Consider the following 19,539-nt stretch of genomic DNA (forward strand, 5'->3'; position numbering starts at 1 on the left):
TGGTTCAACCCATAGAGTTAGTAAGTGGAAAGTCGTAGCTATAATAAGTTAGTTGTAGGCATTTGGCTCTCCCCTCCCCCCCCCCCCACGCCGGGGGGGGGGGTGTTTAATGATTTTTTTAATGACAAAAGTTATTGCCAAAATTTGTGTTAGCGTTATAATTGAACAACAAGAACAACAAATTTCATTTGATTAACTGAATGGACATGAATAAAAGTTCGTACATAAACAAGTTTATTTTCTTAACTATTAAACACGAACAACAATTTCCTTTACTTAGGTGTTAGTAAACTATTTGTTGATGCGAAAAAACTTTAAAGAAAGAATAAAAAAAAGACGCTGCTCAGTCTGTATGCATATAGCCCTGCCTATACATGATTATATTACGTGCCAACAATACAACAAAAAGAAGTATTTATTTTCCTTAGGATCCAAAATCAAAATCAAACAGAAAGAAAATAATAAAAATAGATTCATCATCATCATCATCATCATCACTCTTTGATCCAACAATCAATCAATCGGATCTACCAACAGGTGAGTCTGTTGCTCCAATTTCGTATCTTATTCGTCTTTAATTTCGTAACCATCATCATCATCCTATCAAATTGATCCGTGTTCAGTTAGGCCTTTGACAATTTACATGTTATTTATCATCCTAAAGCTTCATATTAACCCTTCTGTTTTGTTTAATTTATATATATGAAGTTCAAATAACACACGTGTACAGTAGATAGATCCCACTCTTTTCTTTCTGCAAATCGTGTATTGTTTTCATTTTTGTAAGTTGTGAGCCCTAATTTCATCATCAATCGTTGTTTTAGGTTGGTCTTATAATTGAACACGGGAGTTGAACAGAACAATAACACCATGGATGAAGGATCACTTGAGATTGGAATGGGTAATTATTATCATTATTTTCATGTATAAAATATATTATATTTTTTTATTAATTTGATGTTTACACAGAGTATAGAACTGTTTCTGGAGTGGCTGGACCTCTGGTCATCCTTGATAAAGTCAAGGTTAGTTTCGGTTGTTATAATCGTTAAACATGACACATCATCAAGTAACAGGTTTAATCTTCTATCTATCATGACAGGGACCAAAGTATCAAGAAATTGTTAACATTCGCTTAGGTGACGGAACAACGAGACGTGGTCAAGTCTTGGAGGTTGATGGAGAGAAAGCTGTTGTTCAGGTAATCATGTTATTATACAATATAATACGCTCACATTTTGTATGTGCATGGCTTATACATGTAACTTTTGACCAGGTTTTCGAAGGAACGTCAGGAATTGACAATAAGTTCACCACTGTTCAGTTCACAGGGGAGGTACGTGAGTTTCGTTATAGTGTCTTTTTTATATATCTTTTACACTTCATAATTCATTTGGATGCTTAGGTTTTGAAAACTCCTGTGTCTATGGATATGCTTGGACGCATATTTAACGGTTCTGGGAAGCCAATTGATAACGGTCCTCCTATTTTGCCAGAGGCTTACCTGGATATTTCTGGTAGCTTATCAACATTTAAAAATGTGAACTTTACATGTTATATATGTATGTATGTATGTATCACTGGTTTTATTGTTTCAGGAAGTTCTATTAACCCTAGTGAAAGAACATATCCTGAAGAAATGATACAAACCGGTATCTCAACAATTGATGTCATGAATTCAATTGCTAGAGGACAAAAGATTCCTCTGTTTTCTGCTGCTGGTCTTCCCCATAATGAAATAGCTGCACAGATCTGTCGCCAAGCTGGTTTGGTGAAACGGTTGGAGAAAACAGACAACTTACTTGAGGTAATATTTTTGATACTGTATATCATATTATCTGATGTTTTAAACGTTGTTAATTACTTGTTTTTGCAGGGTGGGAGTGAAGAGGACAATTTTGCCATTGTGTTTGCAGCTATGGGAGTGAACATGGAAACCGCCCAGTTTTTCAAACGTGATTTTGAGGAAAATGGGTCGATGGAGCGAGTGACTCTTTTTCTTAACCTTGTGAGTCCCTCGTGTTTGTTAATTATTGTTTTAAAGTTTTTGTTGGAATGCTGGATTACCTTTTAAAGATATTACTACTTGTGTTATAGGCCAATGATCCTACAATTGAACGCATCATCACTCCTCGTATTGCTCTGACCACAGCTGAATATTTGGCATATGAATGCGGGAAACATGTTCTTGTTATCTTAACTGATATGAGTTCCTATGCTGATGCCCTTAGAGAGGTAGAATATAAAACTTTGACCCAGTAGTGTTTGACCTGTTAAAAACCATTTTGACCTGTGCCCATATGCCATATGACACATATTTCAGGTATCTGCTGCTAGAGAGGAAGTGCCAGGTAGGCGTGGATATCCTGGGTACATGTATACAGATCTGGCAACAATATATGAACGGGCAGGGCGAATTGAGGGCCGAAAAGGGTCCATCACACAGATCCCAATTCTGACTATGCCTAATGATGGTCAACACCGCGCTAATTGCTTTTTACCCTTGTTTTCTTTTTCACTTTTATAAGTTTCTCTAAACTTTATGATCATTACAGATATTACACATCCCACTCCGGATCTCACGGGTTACATTACGGAGGGACAGATATACATTGACAGACAGCTCCATAACAGACAGGTGAGATCCTAGTCCACAATTTCAGCTTGTTTAATAGTGGATTTACCTGTTTGTGTTATGGAAATTTACAGATTTACCCTCCGATTAATGTGCTTCCGTCACTATCGCGATTGATGAAGGTAAACCTTAAACTCTGCTTGAAGTTTACATGGCTTCATGTTTATGGTATTAAGATGTTAATCATGAATGTTTATTATTGTAGAGTGCTATTGGTGAGGGGATGACTCGCAGAGATCATTCTGATGTGTCCAACCAGGTAAAATTACCTAATTGCCCCAACATGTCATCAAACATACACTTACGTCACCAATACTTTTATATTTTCAGCTGTATGCAAATTATGCTATTGGGAAAGATGTCCAGGCCATGAAAGCAGTGGTTGGAGAAGAGGCTCTGTCTTCTGAGGATTTGGTCTCTCTCTCTCTCTCACACACACACACAACACATTTAATTAGATAATCAATAAACATATGTTAGTGATATTTTATTGTATAAATATGACAGCTATATTTGGAGTTTTTGGACAAGTTTGAGAGGAAATTTGTGGCACAAGGTGCATATGACACTCGAAACATCTTCCAGTCACTTGATTTAGCATGGACACTTCTGAGGATATTCCCACGTGAGCTTCTTCACCGTATTCCTGCCAAAACCCTAGATGCATTCTACAGTCGCGAGGCAACCAATTAAAAAAGGAAGAAAGGTTTTGTATCATAATCTGGTTTATGCTTCTATTGTAATAAGGGTTTGTTATGTTTCTGTTTGAATTTGTTGAAGCCCAAGTGTTCTTTTCTATAAGAGGCGGTTAGGGTATTTATTTGGTATAGAACCAAACCAGCCTGACTGGCAAGACGTTTTGGCCCGAGATTTTGTGTTTTGTGAACCAGGTGGCTGGCTTTTAGAATTTGGGATGTTTTAAGACTTTGATCCTCTGTATGCATATTTATGGTTGAATTATAATATGAGGTCATGGTCGTTACTTGTTTTTATATTCATGCCATTCATTATTATAGTGAACTAGTGTTCAACCTGTCGGGCATGTTGAACCTGAATGTTCATGTAGCTGTCGTATTGTAGCGGTGCACTGATATGGTTTCGATTGGTATCATAACTACACCAAAAAACTAAATTTGTAGAAATAAATACATTAGCATGTAAAAAATTAAAATACTAAAAAACATTTATTCGGTTATGTTTATTACGCTACGGAATAAACGAAACACATACATACACAAATATATATTATGGTAAAGGAGCTTTAAACCACAACGAGGTTTTATGAGAAGAGTTTTAAACCCTCATCTCTTGCATGACGTCAAGGGCGGTATAAACCCTCCACAACACGCAACCTAAGCATATACAAGTAAATAGCAATTTAAGTGACTAAGTGCATGAAGTACCATTTGTCATTAAGTTTGCCCTTTTGATTCTAATAATTTATTCATTAAGCATTTTACCAAGATAATATGAGTGGCCAGTATTTAATTAGTAATGACTTAGACAATGAGTAGTGGTGGAGAGTGAACATCCTCCATCTTCTTCTCCATTGGCTAGATCTTGGTCCCACCTTTTTCTCCATCAGGGCGTTTTGTACAAAACGCTTTGAAGCCAAAATACCCCAAAGCTCCCCGGGGGCGGTGTACCTAGGCGTTTTGGGGCCTTTTCCCACACCACAACGCCCCACCACGTTTGGTCTTATTATGTAAGCATTATAGAGTAACTGATGTATGGTTTGCCTACATCCCATCATCTCCAAACCCTGATAATAATTGTGTTATTGATGGGATTTTACTGGGTATGATTGTTGCTAACCTATGTGATGTTTCATTCAAAGATTTATCAAAGAAACATTTAGTTTTTGAGGTTCATGTTGTATATTTTAGTTAAATGCTATGACACATAACTATATAAGTGAATACAATTGAGACACTGAGTAAATATACGTAGGTACATTGCAAGCACCAACCTTTATGTTTTATGCCTAGTGATTTGTATTTGGTGACAACATTTTTACAAGTGTACGTCTAGGTTATACAACACCTTAACTTCCGAAACTTATTATTTCAGTTTTACAAAGTTTCAATCTCATCTGCATGTGCTTTTTCATTATCGAACCACAAATTTCAGACTGTATTAATAAGATATCTATTTATCTAAACATACCGAAATTGTTATGACCACTTTTAGCAATTGCAATATCTGCTTTACCGCCAACATACATTTTCGTAACATTTTTCGCACATGAAAGAAAGAAATCTATACTTTGATCGCAAACTGATTCTTATGCAACCTCATAATAAGCCGGAAATTTGAATACACTAAGTAGAATTTCTTGACCCAAGTTTAGCAACAAATCGTTAACCAAGACTTAAAATAATTTTAACTAAAAAACATATTTGTAAAATGAGGAATGAAAAAAAAATTATTACAATCCCGTCTATAACTTATAAATTTCTGTCACGGCCCCCAGTGTAGAACTTTTTGTTCCGCCACTGCTAGAATGAAACATTATTAGACAAGGTTTAAGAAAAAAGTAAATTAAAAACAAAAATTGTTGAATATATAGTTTGAAAAAAAGGGGTATATTGTTTTGGATAATCGGGCTTGCGGTGCAGCTTATTACCCGTTTGTTCTCTGTATTGATGTAAACACTTCATATTAGACGAATTTAATAAAATTGCGTATCACCTAATTTAATAATCTTCCCATGGCCACAAAATAATATTTCTTTTATTTTTTTGAATTTCTATATCCGATCTCATCTTAAAATATATCCTTTCAAAACTGGCAGGGCCGACTAGAAGGGTGGGCTCAGGGCCCATGCCCACTCCCTTAAGTGTGCCATGGATTTTAAAATTTCATTTATACCATACTAGGTTATAACCCGTGTACTACACGGGGTTGGGTATCAGAAACTGCATAAATTAAGAAAAAATAATAATAAATCAATATGTTTATATGTGAATATTTTACAATTACAGTTTACGTATTAATATTAGATTTACAATTTACAATAATATAGCTACAAGTACAAATTACTAATCTTTATAAAATTCTTTAAATACAACATTAATTTTACATTTACAATGTACAAAAGAGCACAAATAACCTAACGGCCCCGACCCGGCTATTTTGCCACACCTACAACTCTACAAGTAATTTATCTAAGTTTGTATATTCACGACATGAACCAACATTTGTTGAATTATTTCTATATTTGTATACCTTGTTAGTTTGCACCTTGGGTTCCCGAAGATGGCTAACAGTAGAAACCAAATATCTAACCTTGCTTCAACCGTGTGGGTAGAAAATCTTCATGTAAAATGTAAATCACATGCAACCAAGTCAAGCTTTAAAGTGAAAAGTATAAATAAACACCATTATTTGTTATAAAACCATAATGGAAATTGAGACAGGTGTAGAATATGAAGTTGAAAAGTAGTCACTGGACCTAAAAAAAAAATAGCATTGCCATTTAGCTGTAGCTACTACATATTCCGAAGGCCACTTTCTTGCTAATCTGAAACTCTTGCTATAAATTCCTGCATTTTACCAAAAAAAAACATTGAAAATAAATAATAATAATAATATATTAAATCAATTATTATTATTGGGTCGGTGTATATCACATTTTTTTATCACGTTGTCATATGTTTGCCCTAAGAACAAAGTCATTGTGTCATTAAAGACAGTAGCAATAGTTTATAGTTGTACTTAATCGCGAGCTATATTTCCAGTGACGGAATATCTGTACATAGAGACGTTAGTATACTTATGTTATATTGTACGCAATCTGCAATATCTAACTTAGTCTTTAACTTCAATATATGTGAATTTAGGCCTACACAGTGGTGTGTAGCAAACATGCAAAGACAAACACAGTTGTGTGTGTGCACTTAAAACTCCCATAGACATGAATTCATGGACACAGTAGTAGTGTGTAGCATATAATTTGGCATTCAAAATTCAATAACATCAGGTCCCGAACTCAACTTGGCTAAATTGATGATTCAGTTTAATCTACGGGTTTCTAAAAATTGATGTGGAAAAGAAGTCATGTGAGGGGCAAGTGATGTTATTTAACTGGAAAATGTAACTGACATAAACCACATACCCTAATTTTGTTAAAAGATTGTTTTTTAGATTGAAATGGTTAAAAGAGGACAAATCACACGGAATAAAATTGTAATTTACTCTCACAAATATAAATACATCCCCATATTAAAGATAAAAACTGTGAAAACAAAGCTGAGACGAGTACAAACCTGAAGATCATGATTGGCAATCGTCTCAGTAAACATTAACGCATTAGCAAGAAGCGAGTGATAAGCATGAAACCCTATGTCACAAATCAAAATGCATTGTTACTATGAAAGATGAATGAATACCCAACCACACAATTATAACGCTGGTTTTCGATTAACTGCCGGTGTGAAGAATAGGGTTTATGAACCTATACAATTCACTGATATTAATCTATTGAAAATTGATGATGAAGCATGTATGTATGGTGGTGGTGGTGGTGGAGTTACTTGAATTCGACGGTTAGAAAACTAAAACCTCTACAAACTGCTTGCAATTTTTAAGCCCAGGCTCATCATTTATGCCACGGCTCACATACCACCACTTTTGCATTTATATAAAAACCAAGTATTATTAGCAAAGTAATTTTCGACCATATCAACTCAAAATAATAAGTCTACTATTTAAAAGGTTTCAACATTTTATTATAACAAGTATATCTGTTCGTGCGTTATGCGAAGCGTTTTATATGCACTATATGTTCTAATGCTATCGCGCGCTGTGATGGGAAGTTGATCGGTAACGATTGAATATGTTACGATAAACGTCTTGTGACAAAAGTTTCATATTAAAGTTAAAAGCCCAAAATGTATACACGGAAAACACTTTAAATTAGTGTTGCATCAGTGATCATGATTGATGTTTAATCAAATTTTCAACAAATCAATTTTTATGTTAGTGTTCATTTTTTTAGATGTTATCCCATCTAAGCCTAAATGCTTATCCAATTATTCGGTAGTCAAGAATTTAAAAGAGAAAATAGAAAAATAGTTAGAAAAAAAAGAGACTAATTGGGAACGGTGTATTAGAGAGTAGAGACCATGGATTACAAAGAGGTAATCAAAGGTTTTGCTTTCAAAAATGCTAAAAGAGTATCACGATTTAACAGCTAAAAAACTTTTGTTTTGTTTACTATTATATTTGTCTAAATTATATACGAAATTTTGAATTTGTATTATAGGTCCTTTGTTTTCTTTGTCTCACCCATTTTTATTTCGGTATTTTCGGGGACGGCTTTGATACTGGCTACGTAATCTTGAATATATACGAGCCCTATTAAATTATTGTTATATTTTAATTTAAACATTATAGCTGTTACGTTATTTGGTTTTTTACTTTATGATTTTCTGTACTGCTGAATGTTGAACCTAAATAGTAAAACTTAATTCATAAGCAATAAATAACATTCTAAAAATCTCGTTTGACCAATTGAATACGCGTCTATTTCATGCTTATCTTGTTACTATTATTTTTTTCTATTTTTATTATTTATCTAGCCCATCTTCAAACATAATATAATCAATTGCTTTTTTTTTTATTATAAAATAAAATAAGGTCTATGTCATTATTAATTAATAAAAATCAAAGCCGCAAATCATTTTATCGATTAAATTATTTAGTTTTAGATGACCCTTTCAATCTTAGGAAATTCCTAGTCAATTGGTTTTGGATTCTATAATAGCATGTATATATTTCTTAATGTTGATGTTTAGTATAAGATGTGATGTGCATATATAGGACTGATAATTCTTGTTTAATATGTAGTTGACGGGGTCGCCTTGATAAACAAATCAGGGTCACCAAAGTAAAAAGAAAATCATTTAATAGTCGTAGTATGTATGTATAACTATCTATAGCTATAACTATAACTATAACTATAACTATAACCAACCCAGAAGTCGAAGAAGCCATGCGTTACATTATTATTACACTTTCTTGCATAATTCTTTGTCTTTGACATCTTACCTCATCAATGTCAGACTCCACCTTTTCTCTGACAATCCTGTTTCTATTTTAGATCCTGTCCATACCTTTCATTCCGAAAACATCATATTATTATTCAACGCGTTTTTTCAAATTCAAACACACACCCACGTCATCATCTTCTACAATTCTCTGTCGGAAACACATTTCAATACTATATTCTTTTGCCGTTTAGTATTATTCATTCATTATTATTATCAGTACACATGATGATGATACGAGAATTAGGATTAGGGTTTTGTGGGGGTTAACCGTTAATAATAATATTTACTTACTTACTTACTTCAATGGGCTGTAGAGTTTCCAAAGTGGATGATCTGCCATTAGTGATACGTTGTAAAGAAAGAAAAAGATTGATCAACTCCGCCGCAGCTTACCGGTACGATCTGTGTGCTTCACATCTGGCTTATTTTCATTCGATGAAAGATTTTGGTTATATACTGTCTAGATTTGTGGATGAACAGCTTGTAATATCTTCCCCTGTACTCACATTGCCCCCTGATGTTAACATTAGTGGGTCGGGATCATCGGATATTCATTCGATTGATGGCGGTGGTGGTGGGAATCACGATGATTCGGAATCCGAGTTGAGTGTGTCTTTAGATGGTCATATTCATATACATGATGATGATGATGATGAGGAGGATAATAGTGGTTTTCGGAATGATAATAATCGACCGAAGGGCTATAATTCGAACGAACCTTATGTAACGAACCGAGGGCCACCATGGGGACCCATATATGATGAACCCGTATCAACACCTTGGGGACCAAACCAGGCTAGTTGGGGTTGGGGTGAGGGTGACCCGTATGTGATGAACCCGTCTGCATCGCAATATCCACCTCCATGGGGTCCATATCAGTCGAATTTTGATTCTGGATATAATGGGAATTCAAATTCAAATCGGTATGCTTTTTATATGAAAAAATCGGCTCCAGCTAGCCACACTGTGATTCAGCCAGAGGAAGCAAGGGGTTATCAAGAAACAGGTCCACCGCATTATGATCCGTATGCGAGTGCTTATGGGTACGGGTTTTCTTATGGTGGGTCATCATCAGGTCCACAAGAGCCGGAGAAACCTAAAAGTCCACCGATGGAATCTGATTATTTTAACTTTTTTAACGCGTATGATAATGAGTACCCTGGGTATAGATATGGGTACGGGTATGAAGCAACGGGTAGTAGTCCGGACACAGTTGAAGTGAGGGAAAGAGAGGGGATTCCTGATTTGGAAGAAGAAACCGAAACCGAGTCTCGCTATGAAGACGTTGAAAAGATGAAAACTTTTAGTGAAAAAAGAAACTTAGATAAAGGAAAAGAAAAGATTGAAAGTAGTTCAAGGAAGGAAAGTTCGAGTGGTACCGAGGGTAGTTCTGGAAAAGTACCATCAGGGAAAAGTGAAGGCACTCCAAATGCAGAACATGTTGAATCCACTTCAAATTCGATACATTCGGTTAACACTGAAGTAGATGAGCATAGCTCTGAAACAATTGTTTCGGAGGGCCACGAGGGTAAAAAGGGGGTAAGTGTTGATATGGATGAAGGGTCTATACAAGAGTTAGAATCTTCAAATATCAGTAGTTTGACAACATTGTTGCCTCATGGTTCTCGGGATCTTCATGAGGTGGTTAATGAGATTAAAGATGAATTTGAGAGTGCATTTAGTCACGGGAAAGAGGTCGCATTGATGCTTGAAGCAGGGAAGTTGCCTTATCAATCCAAGTTTGCAGTTCTCAAGGGTAAAGATTAATATTTTTGTCACCAGAATAAGTTTTATAATTTTTGACCACTTATACATGTCACTTTGCAGTAATTTTATCCAAGATTATCCATCCATTAGCACCTTCAGACCATTCAAAACAATCTGTAAGATCAACTTCTCAAGTTACAAAACTAGCAGGATCCTATAATGAGGATGCAAATGTGGATGTTAGGCCTATTAACATTTCTTCTACGCTGGAGAAGCTGTGCGTATGGGAGAAGAAATTATACAAAGAAGTAAAGGTAAGATCATCGTCATCATCTTAATACTTTTTCGTTAATGTTTTTGATGTGTACTTAACAATTGATACATCAGGTGGTTGGTCTGGTTTTAGGGTGAAGAGAGAGTAAGGATGATTTATGAGAAAATGGTAAAGAAACTGAATGAAATGGATGCTAAAGGAGCCGAATCTAGTAAGATTGATGCTGCAGAAGCTTCTAGAAGAAGACTGGAGACCAAACTTAATGTATCCATCAAAGCTATTGATGCCATATCCTGTGAGATACAGAAAGTAAGGGACAACGAACTGCAACCTCAACTCCGTGAGTTGATCAATGGGTACGAAAATCTTTTATTATGTTCATTTTTTATACTTGTAGCTACAACATGAGCTCATGCATAAATGATTGTTTTATTGTGTTTACAGATTAATAAGAATGTGGCAATCGATGATAAAATGTCATCACAGGCAGTTTGAAGCTATAATGGAGAGCCGGCGTCGGACGTTAAGGGCAAACACGAGTCTTGAAAGAGATTCAAGCTTGAGAACCACTCTCGAGCTTGAAACCGGGCTTTTAACGTGGGCCCGGCATTTTAATAACTGGATTAACGCGCAGAAATCGTATGTTAGTAACCGGAAGTAACCATTGATGGTGAGGTTCCTTATTCCCCGGGTCGTTTAGGAGCTCCACCAATTTTCATAATATGCAACGACTGGCACCGGGAAATTAAAGGCATTTCTCAAGAAAAAGTCTTGAAAGCAATGCATAGTTTTGCTATAAGTTTGAGGCAATTGGTGGAGAGACAAGACGAGATGCAACAACTTATGGTCAAGAAAGAAGATTTTGTGAGAAAAAGTCAAAACCATAGGTCAGATGACACACACGGGTCAGTGGTTCAGTCTGAAGACCGAGTAGGTCCGGATTATAATGAAGCTATGAAGTTGGTTCAGAATGGTGGTTCAAGTAGTTTACAAGGCGGTGTGACTCCAATATTCAAGGCTTTAGAGGTTTTTACTCGTGATGCTTTGAAAGCCCATGAGCGAGTAAGGTTGGCACAAGTAGGGTAGCAGAAACTGTATTATCAGTTTACCAGACGGGTGTGACCAGATGGTATCTGTGAATTTTGATATGAGAGATTAGTATTCAACTGTGTCATACAGTAGGCAATTGTTAAGCCATTTCTTTTAGGCCTGCACTACTGATAGGGTATTTTGTACATACAACTTTTGCAATTATTAATATTCTTTTCTTCTAAATATTGGTTATCTTTGAAGTTATATTATGAAGGTAAAAAAGTAATGTTTGAGACCGAAATACCGAATAGACATCAGTGATCAAGCCAGATGAACTAGGGGTTTTGAGCCATTGACCGCTGATTTGTTTTTCTTTTTGGCATGACACAAGAATGAACTGTGAAAACTGTATAGACACTTGTACGTGACGCGTAAAAGATAATCTTGCAGTCTAATCTTTTACTAATTTTCTTATAAAATTCTTACCCTAACTCAAAAGAATATTTAAAAAAAAAAAACTCTTATTTTTTATATAAAAAAAAAAAACAAAGTATACACTATTCACTTTCATATAACCAGATTTCAAACGTATTACAACTCACCAATCACCAACACAACCAAACCATCACTCTAGTAACAAGCAACCACCACAATATTAAAACATATACAGTAACTCATCATAATCAACATTCTGGAAGAGAGTGAGCTGAAGCATATGGAGAAAAAGTAGCAGCAGAATCACTATACCGCAACGCGCTTGGCCGCTGCTGACTAGACGACCCCATATAACCGAACGACCCAATTCCGGGACTCGGGTAATACGAAGACAAGTGTCGCGAATTCCGAGGCGACAGAGAAGGATATCCCATAGAATTTGACAAAATCAAAGGAGAGCCCCGAGATCTATGTGACGAAGACGCCATGTTCCTAATATCTAATGAGCTTCTCGATGGAGTAATATTATAAGGCGATTGGTGTCGGCTTTGAAGAGTATACGCAGTACTTGAAACAGAATTAACGTTAGAAGGTGTACGCGATGTTTGACCTATTTGTATTGCTGAAGATGATGCCGCATATGATGATGAATATGTAGAAGATAGTATTGTTGATGAAGCCACGGATGAAAGTAACGGTGTTCGTTCCGAGGCTGGTGGCTCATCATTAGCGGTCCTCGCATCACGTTTACAAACGGGGCAAAATGTTCTCCAAGAAGTCAACCACGCATCCACACAGATTGAGTGAAATTCTGTCGATATTCAAATGTTAGTGACATGAAACACCAAATTATAAAAATAATAATCGCTAAATATTAGACATCTAAACACACCAAACATTCAGTGAACCATCCGACTTCGTTTATGTTTGTTTATTTAAAATAACTGTATCAGCATGTACAGATTATTTGTTCATTTAGTTAAACAAACGAACACGAGCATGTCCCGTTTGTGTTTGTTTGGTTCATATACAGGTATATTAAGTATGTAGATTTTTATTAGTCACTACTATTTATTAGGGTTTAGTTGTCTTTAATCTGTGGGCTTATTAGATGTTTATTTAGGGTTTCTGGTTTCTTATATATTCGGGAATCCCCTTCATTGTAATTACAACTTTAAGATATATAACTATTCCAATCTCTTTTACAATAACAAATAATAATAATAATAATAATAATAATAATAATCCAAAAAGAAAATGAAAAAACGACTTACTATGTCGACATGGAAGAATTCTAAGTTTATCGCCGACATTATAATCTTCGAGGCAAATCGCACACGTGGCGGAAGTGGAATTGTCTTCTAAAACCGCTGTGAATACGAGGCTAGGCATGGCTTTGACTAACCGACTACTCATCCCGTGAAACTCACGAACACGGGAAGACTGAGGGCGTTCTCGCCTTATTCTATGTCTACGAACAAAGAAACAAGCTGCCAACACAGCAGACATTGCCAGCAAGGATATAAAAGATATGGCCATGATTGACCATGCTGAGTTTTCAAAGCTCGGGATGATCCATAACTCCATTGAAGGTAAGCCAGCGTACTTCAGGAGTTTCAAGCCCGATGACTTTGAAATAAATACTGCATGTATCACTATACCCGTTGAAGTCCCTGCCACTGCAAATTTAGGAAGTGTAGATTGTTAGACCATTTGAATACTGATTTAAGTATACATCATATGTCTCATATGAATTTGATACTCAAAAAAGTTAAGTGTCCATGAAACCGAAAAAACCGACCCAAACAAAAACGACAGCCTGGTTTTATTTTTTGTTAAAAAAAAGTTCGGTTTCAGTTTTGCATGCAACTAAAATCGAAAAAAAAAACATAACCGAACCAAATTTATGAATTTTCATTATTAGTTTTGAATAAGTAACTTATAAGAATTTAATAAACAGTGTAACCCATATACTTTATCCCAAATGTATAATAATCAATTAATTATTGAAGTAACAAAAATATTAAGGTCCAAATTCTTTATTTTGGGCCAAAATATTTTTTCTTCTGGCTTAAAAAATTTTCAAGCCCAAATAGCAAACCTGATAGACCAACCAAAAAACTAAAAACCGATAACCGAAACTGAACAGTTTTCAAAAACTCAAAAATCAAAATTTTAGTTTTTGGTTTGGTTTAAGCCCAAAACTGACCAATGCACACCCCTAAAAAGAATCAATTCAAGTGGACTTCCATAAAAAACTTTTGAGTGAATTAATTCAAGGACATATTTGTCAATATACAACCGAAAATGGCAACAATTTTACAGGTAGGGTGGTTTTGCCCAGAGTTAGCTTAACTGAAACAAAATTGATCCTCGGGTGGCCTGCAATTCTGTTTACTTTATCCCTAAAACTAATTGCATAAACTATAAACCGATACACGTCATAACAGTAATAATAAAGGCAGATAGATAAAGGGTCATACTTGCAACAAGATCACTATCATCATTGTCATAAATAATGGCTGCCTTGAACCCTGCAGATTGTGCTCTTTTAACTTTATCCTCAAAGCTACATCCTCCTCTAACTATTAACACAAAGGGCGGGTTAATGGTTTCTTCGCTCAACTCATTAGTCAACGGTGCACACGCATCCAACGGCTCAGCTTGAAACAATGTTCCACATTCCCCAGACCCTTTCACAGGTGGAGCTGCAAAAATGCCGACAAATTACAACACAAGAAGAACATGGCCACCACTATACAAACACCACTGACGTGTCATACGTGTTGTATGGCAATAGTGAAAAGTGGTCAAACCAAAAAGACCAGGCCATCGGTATACAAACACCATCTATACACAACTTATGTGTCATACGGGCCATATGGTCATACGAACTGTATGATAGATCGAAACGTGGTCAATCGGATTGTTCTGATAGTCATATGGGCCTTATGATAGGGCGGAAATGATCATATGGGTCGTATGAGAGCCAAATCATCCGTCAGAAAGACGTGTTTGACTAGTAAAGAAATGAATTATGCGTTTGACTTACAAAGAAATGACTAATGTAACCACTGATAAAGTCATACGACCGGTACAAACTTATTGCCCGTACCGTAGGATGTGATATGTTAACTTGTTTTGACCCCATATGACCTGTATGAACTATGAAGTAAAACGGCCCGTATGAAGTCATGTGATATGACCCCATTCAAAATTCTTCAGTTTTGCATTTATGTTGATAATTAGTTTTGTAGCCACAACACCATTCAAGATTCTTTGATCAAAATAATAATAAAGTTTCAAACAGCCTAAATAATATAAGAAGTGTGTGTATTGTAACAGGTTTAAAGGATCCAAATAAAGACAGCATCTAAGTGTATAAATAATAAAGAAGGCGTTTTGAAGTAAGGAAGGAAATAAAAATAAAAAGAAGAAGGTGACCAAAAGTAGCTTCGATGTCATCGAAAGATAGTGTGATATTATTCCCCATCAAGACAACATTAGCCACCACCCCAGAAGCCATCAAGTAGCAGCAAAAGATCCAAACTTTGAACAGCATGGTATAGGAATCAAGAAACACTAACTAAATATATATATATATATATATATATATATATATATATATAAAGATCCAATAAAAAATATTATATTTGGTTGTGGTTGTGGTTGTGGGAAAGGTAAAGTGGGATGGAAACATCAGCTTCCATTAGGGCTTTCTTTTGGAATAATAAAAAGGTTGATGCTTTTGGATCCAATTGAATTGAGGAAACAGTGAGGTGATGACGATTGGTGCCTTGGTGAGCTTCAGTTATCTATCTGGTGAAATAATAATAATAATTATAATAATATATTAGATAATAATAATATTGTTTTGGTTTGGTTGAATCCGGGGTGCTACCGCCAGTAGACAGTAGGCTGGAGGGTCCACTGGAACCAGGAGGAGGTTTCCCCCAACTTGCCCAACAATATTTCTATTCTATCATCATCCTAAATATTATTTTAATAACTTAATAATACGGAGTAATTAGTTTATTATATAACATAACTAGGTTAGGTACCCGTGTAGAACACGGGTTAAAATAAATAAATTTATTTAAATAATAACACAATGTGAAATATAAAAAATATGTTCAACATATAAAAAAATATAATATATAATTGAATAAATTACACAATACACAGTATGGAAATAAAAAATTACAAATTCGTAAATCTCTAAATATTTTTTTGTATACAATATTTGTAACTTTATCATCCATATTAAAATTATTAGTTTCACTTTATTTTTGTTTCAACTATATATAACGGAACACATAACTGGCCATATGTTAAAACATGTTGTCTCAAAAACAAACAAATTATCTAAAGCAATCGGCCTTGTCTTTTATTAATCTTCATTGAGAACCAAACATAAAATGAAAATTTCTTTTTTTGAAATTTGAAATTAATTATTTTATCTAAATCAATGTGAAAATTCATTGTTTATAAAAACTTACTATTAATAGCTAGTACAATATATTAAAAACTAAATAATATATACTTAAAATAATATATATTAAAGCAAATTGGACTTGTAAATATATACTTAAAATAAAATTCCATAATTAAAGCAAATTGTCAAAAAAAACATGAAAGTTAACAAAAGTCATGGCTTAGAATCAAGTAACCCTTGAGCACTCATCAACAGCCTTAAACTTGTTCTCACTTACCCTTTGTATTTGTAACATCAAATATATTACAGACTTCCTCTTAGGTTCATTCCATTGTTGCTGCAAACGTAAATGCAAATAGTCAACGGTCTTCATGTTTAGTCTTCTCTTTGACTTTTAAGGTCAAATACATTATATATTTTTCAGCTTTAATTAATATGATTATCTTTAAATTTAGACAAGTCCACAATGATTTTACTTAATATAGTTGAAAGTACAAAGGTCAACTTTTACCTCTATAACAGCAGCCAAACGCAAAATCGTTGCTTCACACCAAGGCCGTCCTATTAGTTGCAGCCCTATTGGAAGTCCCTGCTTATCATAACCAACCTAGTCAGACGCAGACAACAACATAAGACACGAGGAGTGGTTACGTTTATCATTTCCATACACACTTACAGGGACAGAAATGGCCGGGAATCCAAGAACATTTGCTGTCAATCCATATTTCATTAGGCTAGCTGAACAACACACACATATAATAATAATTAGACTCACATTCCATTTTGTTTGTATAAATAACAGATAATCTTTTCTTAAGTTAACTATGCACCTGTAACCTCCAGATCCGATTCACCACAAGCAAGTGCACTCGGGTGAATCTTAGGTGCAGTCATGCTGGACAATAACGCAATTAGATCATGAAAACAATCAACATATACATACATAAATACATACATATAGTAGCTGCTGAGCTTATCATACCCTGTTGAAGGGGTCACAATAATGTCCACCTTCTTGAAGATTTCCATATGGTAATACATTAATCTCCATCTGTAGCATATTAAATTATAATTATTTCTCTAGCTATAGAAATCATAATAAAGAATTTTTTTTTTTACCTAAGACGTTGGGCAGTAACATAGTTTGAGCCTATGAATGACTGAATAACTGCCAAATTTATACGACTATCCAATGCAAGTTTCTGAAAGTTCCTGCATGAAAAACAAACAACCTGTCATTCACCAAAAGTCCATTTTTAATGTTTATAGAATTCTGAAATCGTTTTACTTGTAAATTAAGACTACTATAGTAACATTAAAAATTATATTCTCATTAAACTCAAAACGATTACAATAAAGTCGTGATTAACATGTTTGTAATTATACATAACAACACACACATACCTTTCTAGGAATCGAGGCATTAATGAGCACAGGGCTTCACTACCATATGAAACGATATGTGCTATGCGCATCTTTTGAAGCTCTGGTATAGTAATCTCTACTATCTTGGACCACAGAGAAAGCAAATTATTTCAAGCTAGAAGAAGTAACATTTAAGTAGATATATAGACTTACTTCACACCCATGCATCTCTGATAATGAAGTAAGAACTTGTCCACAGACACCAGATATGTCAGGCGAGTTTACATCATCAAAGCACTGAAAGAGTGGTACACATAGACATATTTAGTACTCTTTAATACCTTATTAGGTAAAAGTATAAAATTGTGTCCGTTTCAACTCAATTATATATTTTAACACAGTAATCGGCGAGGCATGGATTATTTGAGGACACGCCGGAGCAATTAAGAACTATACCTTAGTCGCTGTAGCAATCGGCGAGGCATGGATTATGATGATAAGACGTAACAAATCTTCTAGTGCTGGATCGAGAAGAAGAAAGATTTGAGTTTTTTTTTTCATTTTTTGTAGTTTATTAATTATAATATATGATTTTAATAATCCTTTTATATATATTAATTTTTAAAAATTTAAAGAAGATGGAACCTCTAAAAGAAGTGCTGACATATGAAAAGATTAACAAACCTGAGCTTGCTGAGGCAAAAGTTCCTTTGTTTCTTCGGGCTTTGCAAACTCTTCCTCGGTTTGAGGTTCACAATTTGCATCTGAAAGAAGTTGTTTTAAGGATGCAATGGTTTCTTTTAGTCCTTCACATTCAATTATCTTGCAAAAATCAAAAATATTGATACATCAGAAAACAAAGAATATCAAAAGGCAACAGAAATCTGCAATGGACGTTTAAAATTGTACCTTTTGGTTGAGCTGTTCTTGTATTAGTCGATGCTCCTCGGTTTTCACCTGTTAATCAAAATGATATAACATCTATGCAATAATAATAAACATAATCATCGAAATTCACAAAATTGAAGAACATTTGGTTAAAACAACAAATAAATAATCGACCCTAAAAAGAATAAGGAACACGATTTAGAGTTTATATCAAAACAAAAATAAAGATAAAAGGCACATATCGAACATAATTTCATACATTATGAAATCGAAGAATAAACAATGGTGAGATGCTGCTTGTTAATCAATTCATGCCTAAATACATTCTGAAATCGATTTAGGGTTTATATAAATAATTAACGAACACCGAATCATATGAGAAAGCAAGAACTATAACATACCAGCCTGAGGTCCAAAGACTGGTGTACCAAAAGGGTTGTCGGCGAGACCAGTGGTGGAATCAGGTGAGAAAAAGTGGGTGGCGGTGGCGGTGGCGGTTGCGGCTGCAACATCGGAGACGAAGGTAGCTGAAGAATGATTTAACAGATGAATCGGACCAGTGTAAAATCCGGTGAGAAAAAAGGGGTGGCGGTGGCGGGTGCAGCTGCAACATCGGAGACAAAGTAATTAAGCTGGAGGATGATTTAGGGTGTGTATGAAAGAAGGCGTTCAGATTGAATCAGGCCTGTTATAGGAAATGGGTTTGTAAATGGAT

General features: G+C 35.0%; 3 protein-coding genes, 1 long non-coding RNA gene and 1 pseudogene across 5 annotated transcripts; 2 read left to right on the forward strand and 3 right to left on the reverse strand.

Annotated features, from left to right (window-relative positions):
- Positions 1 to 489: 489 nt before the first annotated feature.
- Positions 490 to 3,590, forward strand: LOC143570036 (V-type proton ATPase subunit B 2). The gene is made up of 15 exons (XM_077055796.1): positions 490 to 545; positions 825 to 901; positions 970 to 1,025; positions 1,103 to 1,201; positions 1,277 to 1,336; positions 1,406 to 1,517; positions 1,599 to 1,807; positions 1,877 to 2,008; positions 2,098 to 2,235; positions 2,324 to 2,474; positions 2,556 to 2,638; positions 2,710 to 2,757; positions 2,841 to 2,894; positions 2,966 to 3,049; positions 3,143 to 3,590. Exons 2-15 carry the CDS (start codon positions 871 to 873, stop codon positions 3,326 to 3,328), a joined length of 1,443 nt encoding a protein of 480 aa, XP_076911911.1. The 5' UTR covers positions 490 to 545; positions 825 to 870; the 3' UTR covers positions 3,329 to 3,590.
- Positions 3,591 to 8,851: 5,261 nt separating this feature from the next.
- Positions 8,852 to 11,919, forward strand: LOC143570038 (uncharacterized; annotated as a pseudogene). The gene is made up of 4 exons (XR_013141846.1): positions 8,852 to 10,444; positions 10,516 to 10,709; positions 10,802 to 11,025; positions 11,114 to 11,919. The product of XR_013141846.1 is annotated as an uncharacterized LOC143570038 (transcript).
- A 318-nt stretch (positions 11,920 to 12,237) lies between these two features.
- LOC143570039 (receptor homology region, transmembrane domain- and RING domain-containing protein 2-like) lies at positions 12,238 to 15,752 on the reverse strand. The gene is made up of 4 exons (XM_077055799.1): positions 15,581 to 15,752; positions 14,620 to 14,844; positions 13,411 to 13,815; positions 12,238 to 12,947 (listed from the first exon to the last, which is right to left on the reverse strand). The coding sequence occupies exons 1-4, from the start codon at positions 15,696 to 15,698 to the stop codon at positions 12,385 to 12,387; spliced, it is 1,311 nt and encodes a 436-aa protein (XP_076911914.1). The 5' UTR covers positions 15,699 to 15,752; the 3' UTR covers positions 12,238 to 12,384.
- Positions 15,753 to 16,797: 1,045 nt separating this feature from the next.
- LOC143570030 (fatty acid amide hydrolase-like) lies at positions 16,798 to 17,600 on the reverse strand. The gene is made up of 5 exons (XM_077055793.1): positions 17,554 to 17,600; positions 17,402 to 17,466; positions 17,248 to 17,309; positions 17,083 to 17,178; positions 16,798 to 16,908 (listed from the first exon to the last, which is right to left on the reverse strand). The coding sequence occupies exons 1-5, from the start codon at positions 17,598 to 17,600 to the stop codon at positions 16,798 to 16,800; spliced, it is 381 nt and encodes a 126-aa protein (XP_076911908.1).
- A 129-nt stretch (positions 17,601 to 17,729) lies between these two features.
- On the reverse strand, positions 17,730 to 18,264 carry LOC143570029 (uncharacterized). Its single transcript, XR_013141844.1, has 3 exons — positions 18,150 to 18,264; positions 17,976 to 18,079; positions 17,730 to 17,783 (listed from the first exon to the last, which is right to left on the reverse strand). It is a non-coding gene; the product is annotated as an uncharacterized LOC143570029 (long non-coding RNA).
- Positions 18,265 to 19,539: the final 1,275 nt, after the last annotated feature.

Source organism: Bidens hawaiensis, unplaced genomic scaffold (genome assembly GCF_021521415.1).
Source record: "Bidens hawaiensis isolate Kalapana, Puna unplaced genomic scaffold, B.hawaiensis_p1.1 tig00024818_1, whole genome shotgun sequence".
Classification (NCBI taxonomy): domain Eukaryota; kingdom Viridiplantae; phylum Streptophyta; class Magnoliopsida; order Asterales; family Asteraceae; genus Bidens; species Bidens hawaiensis.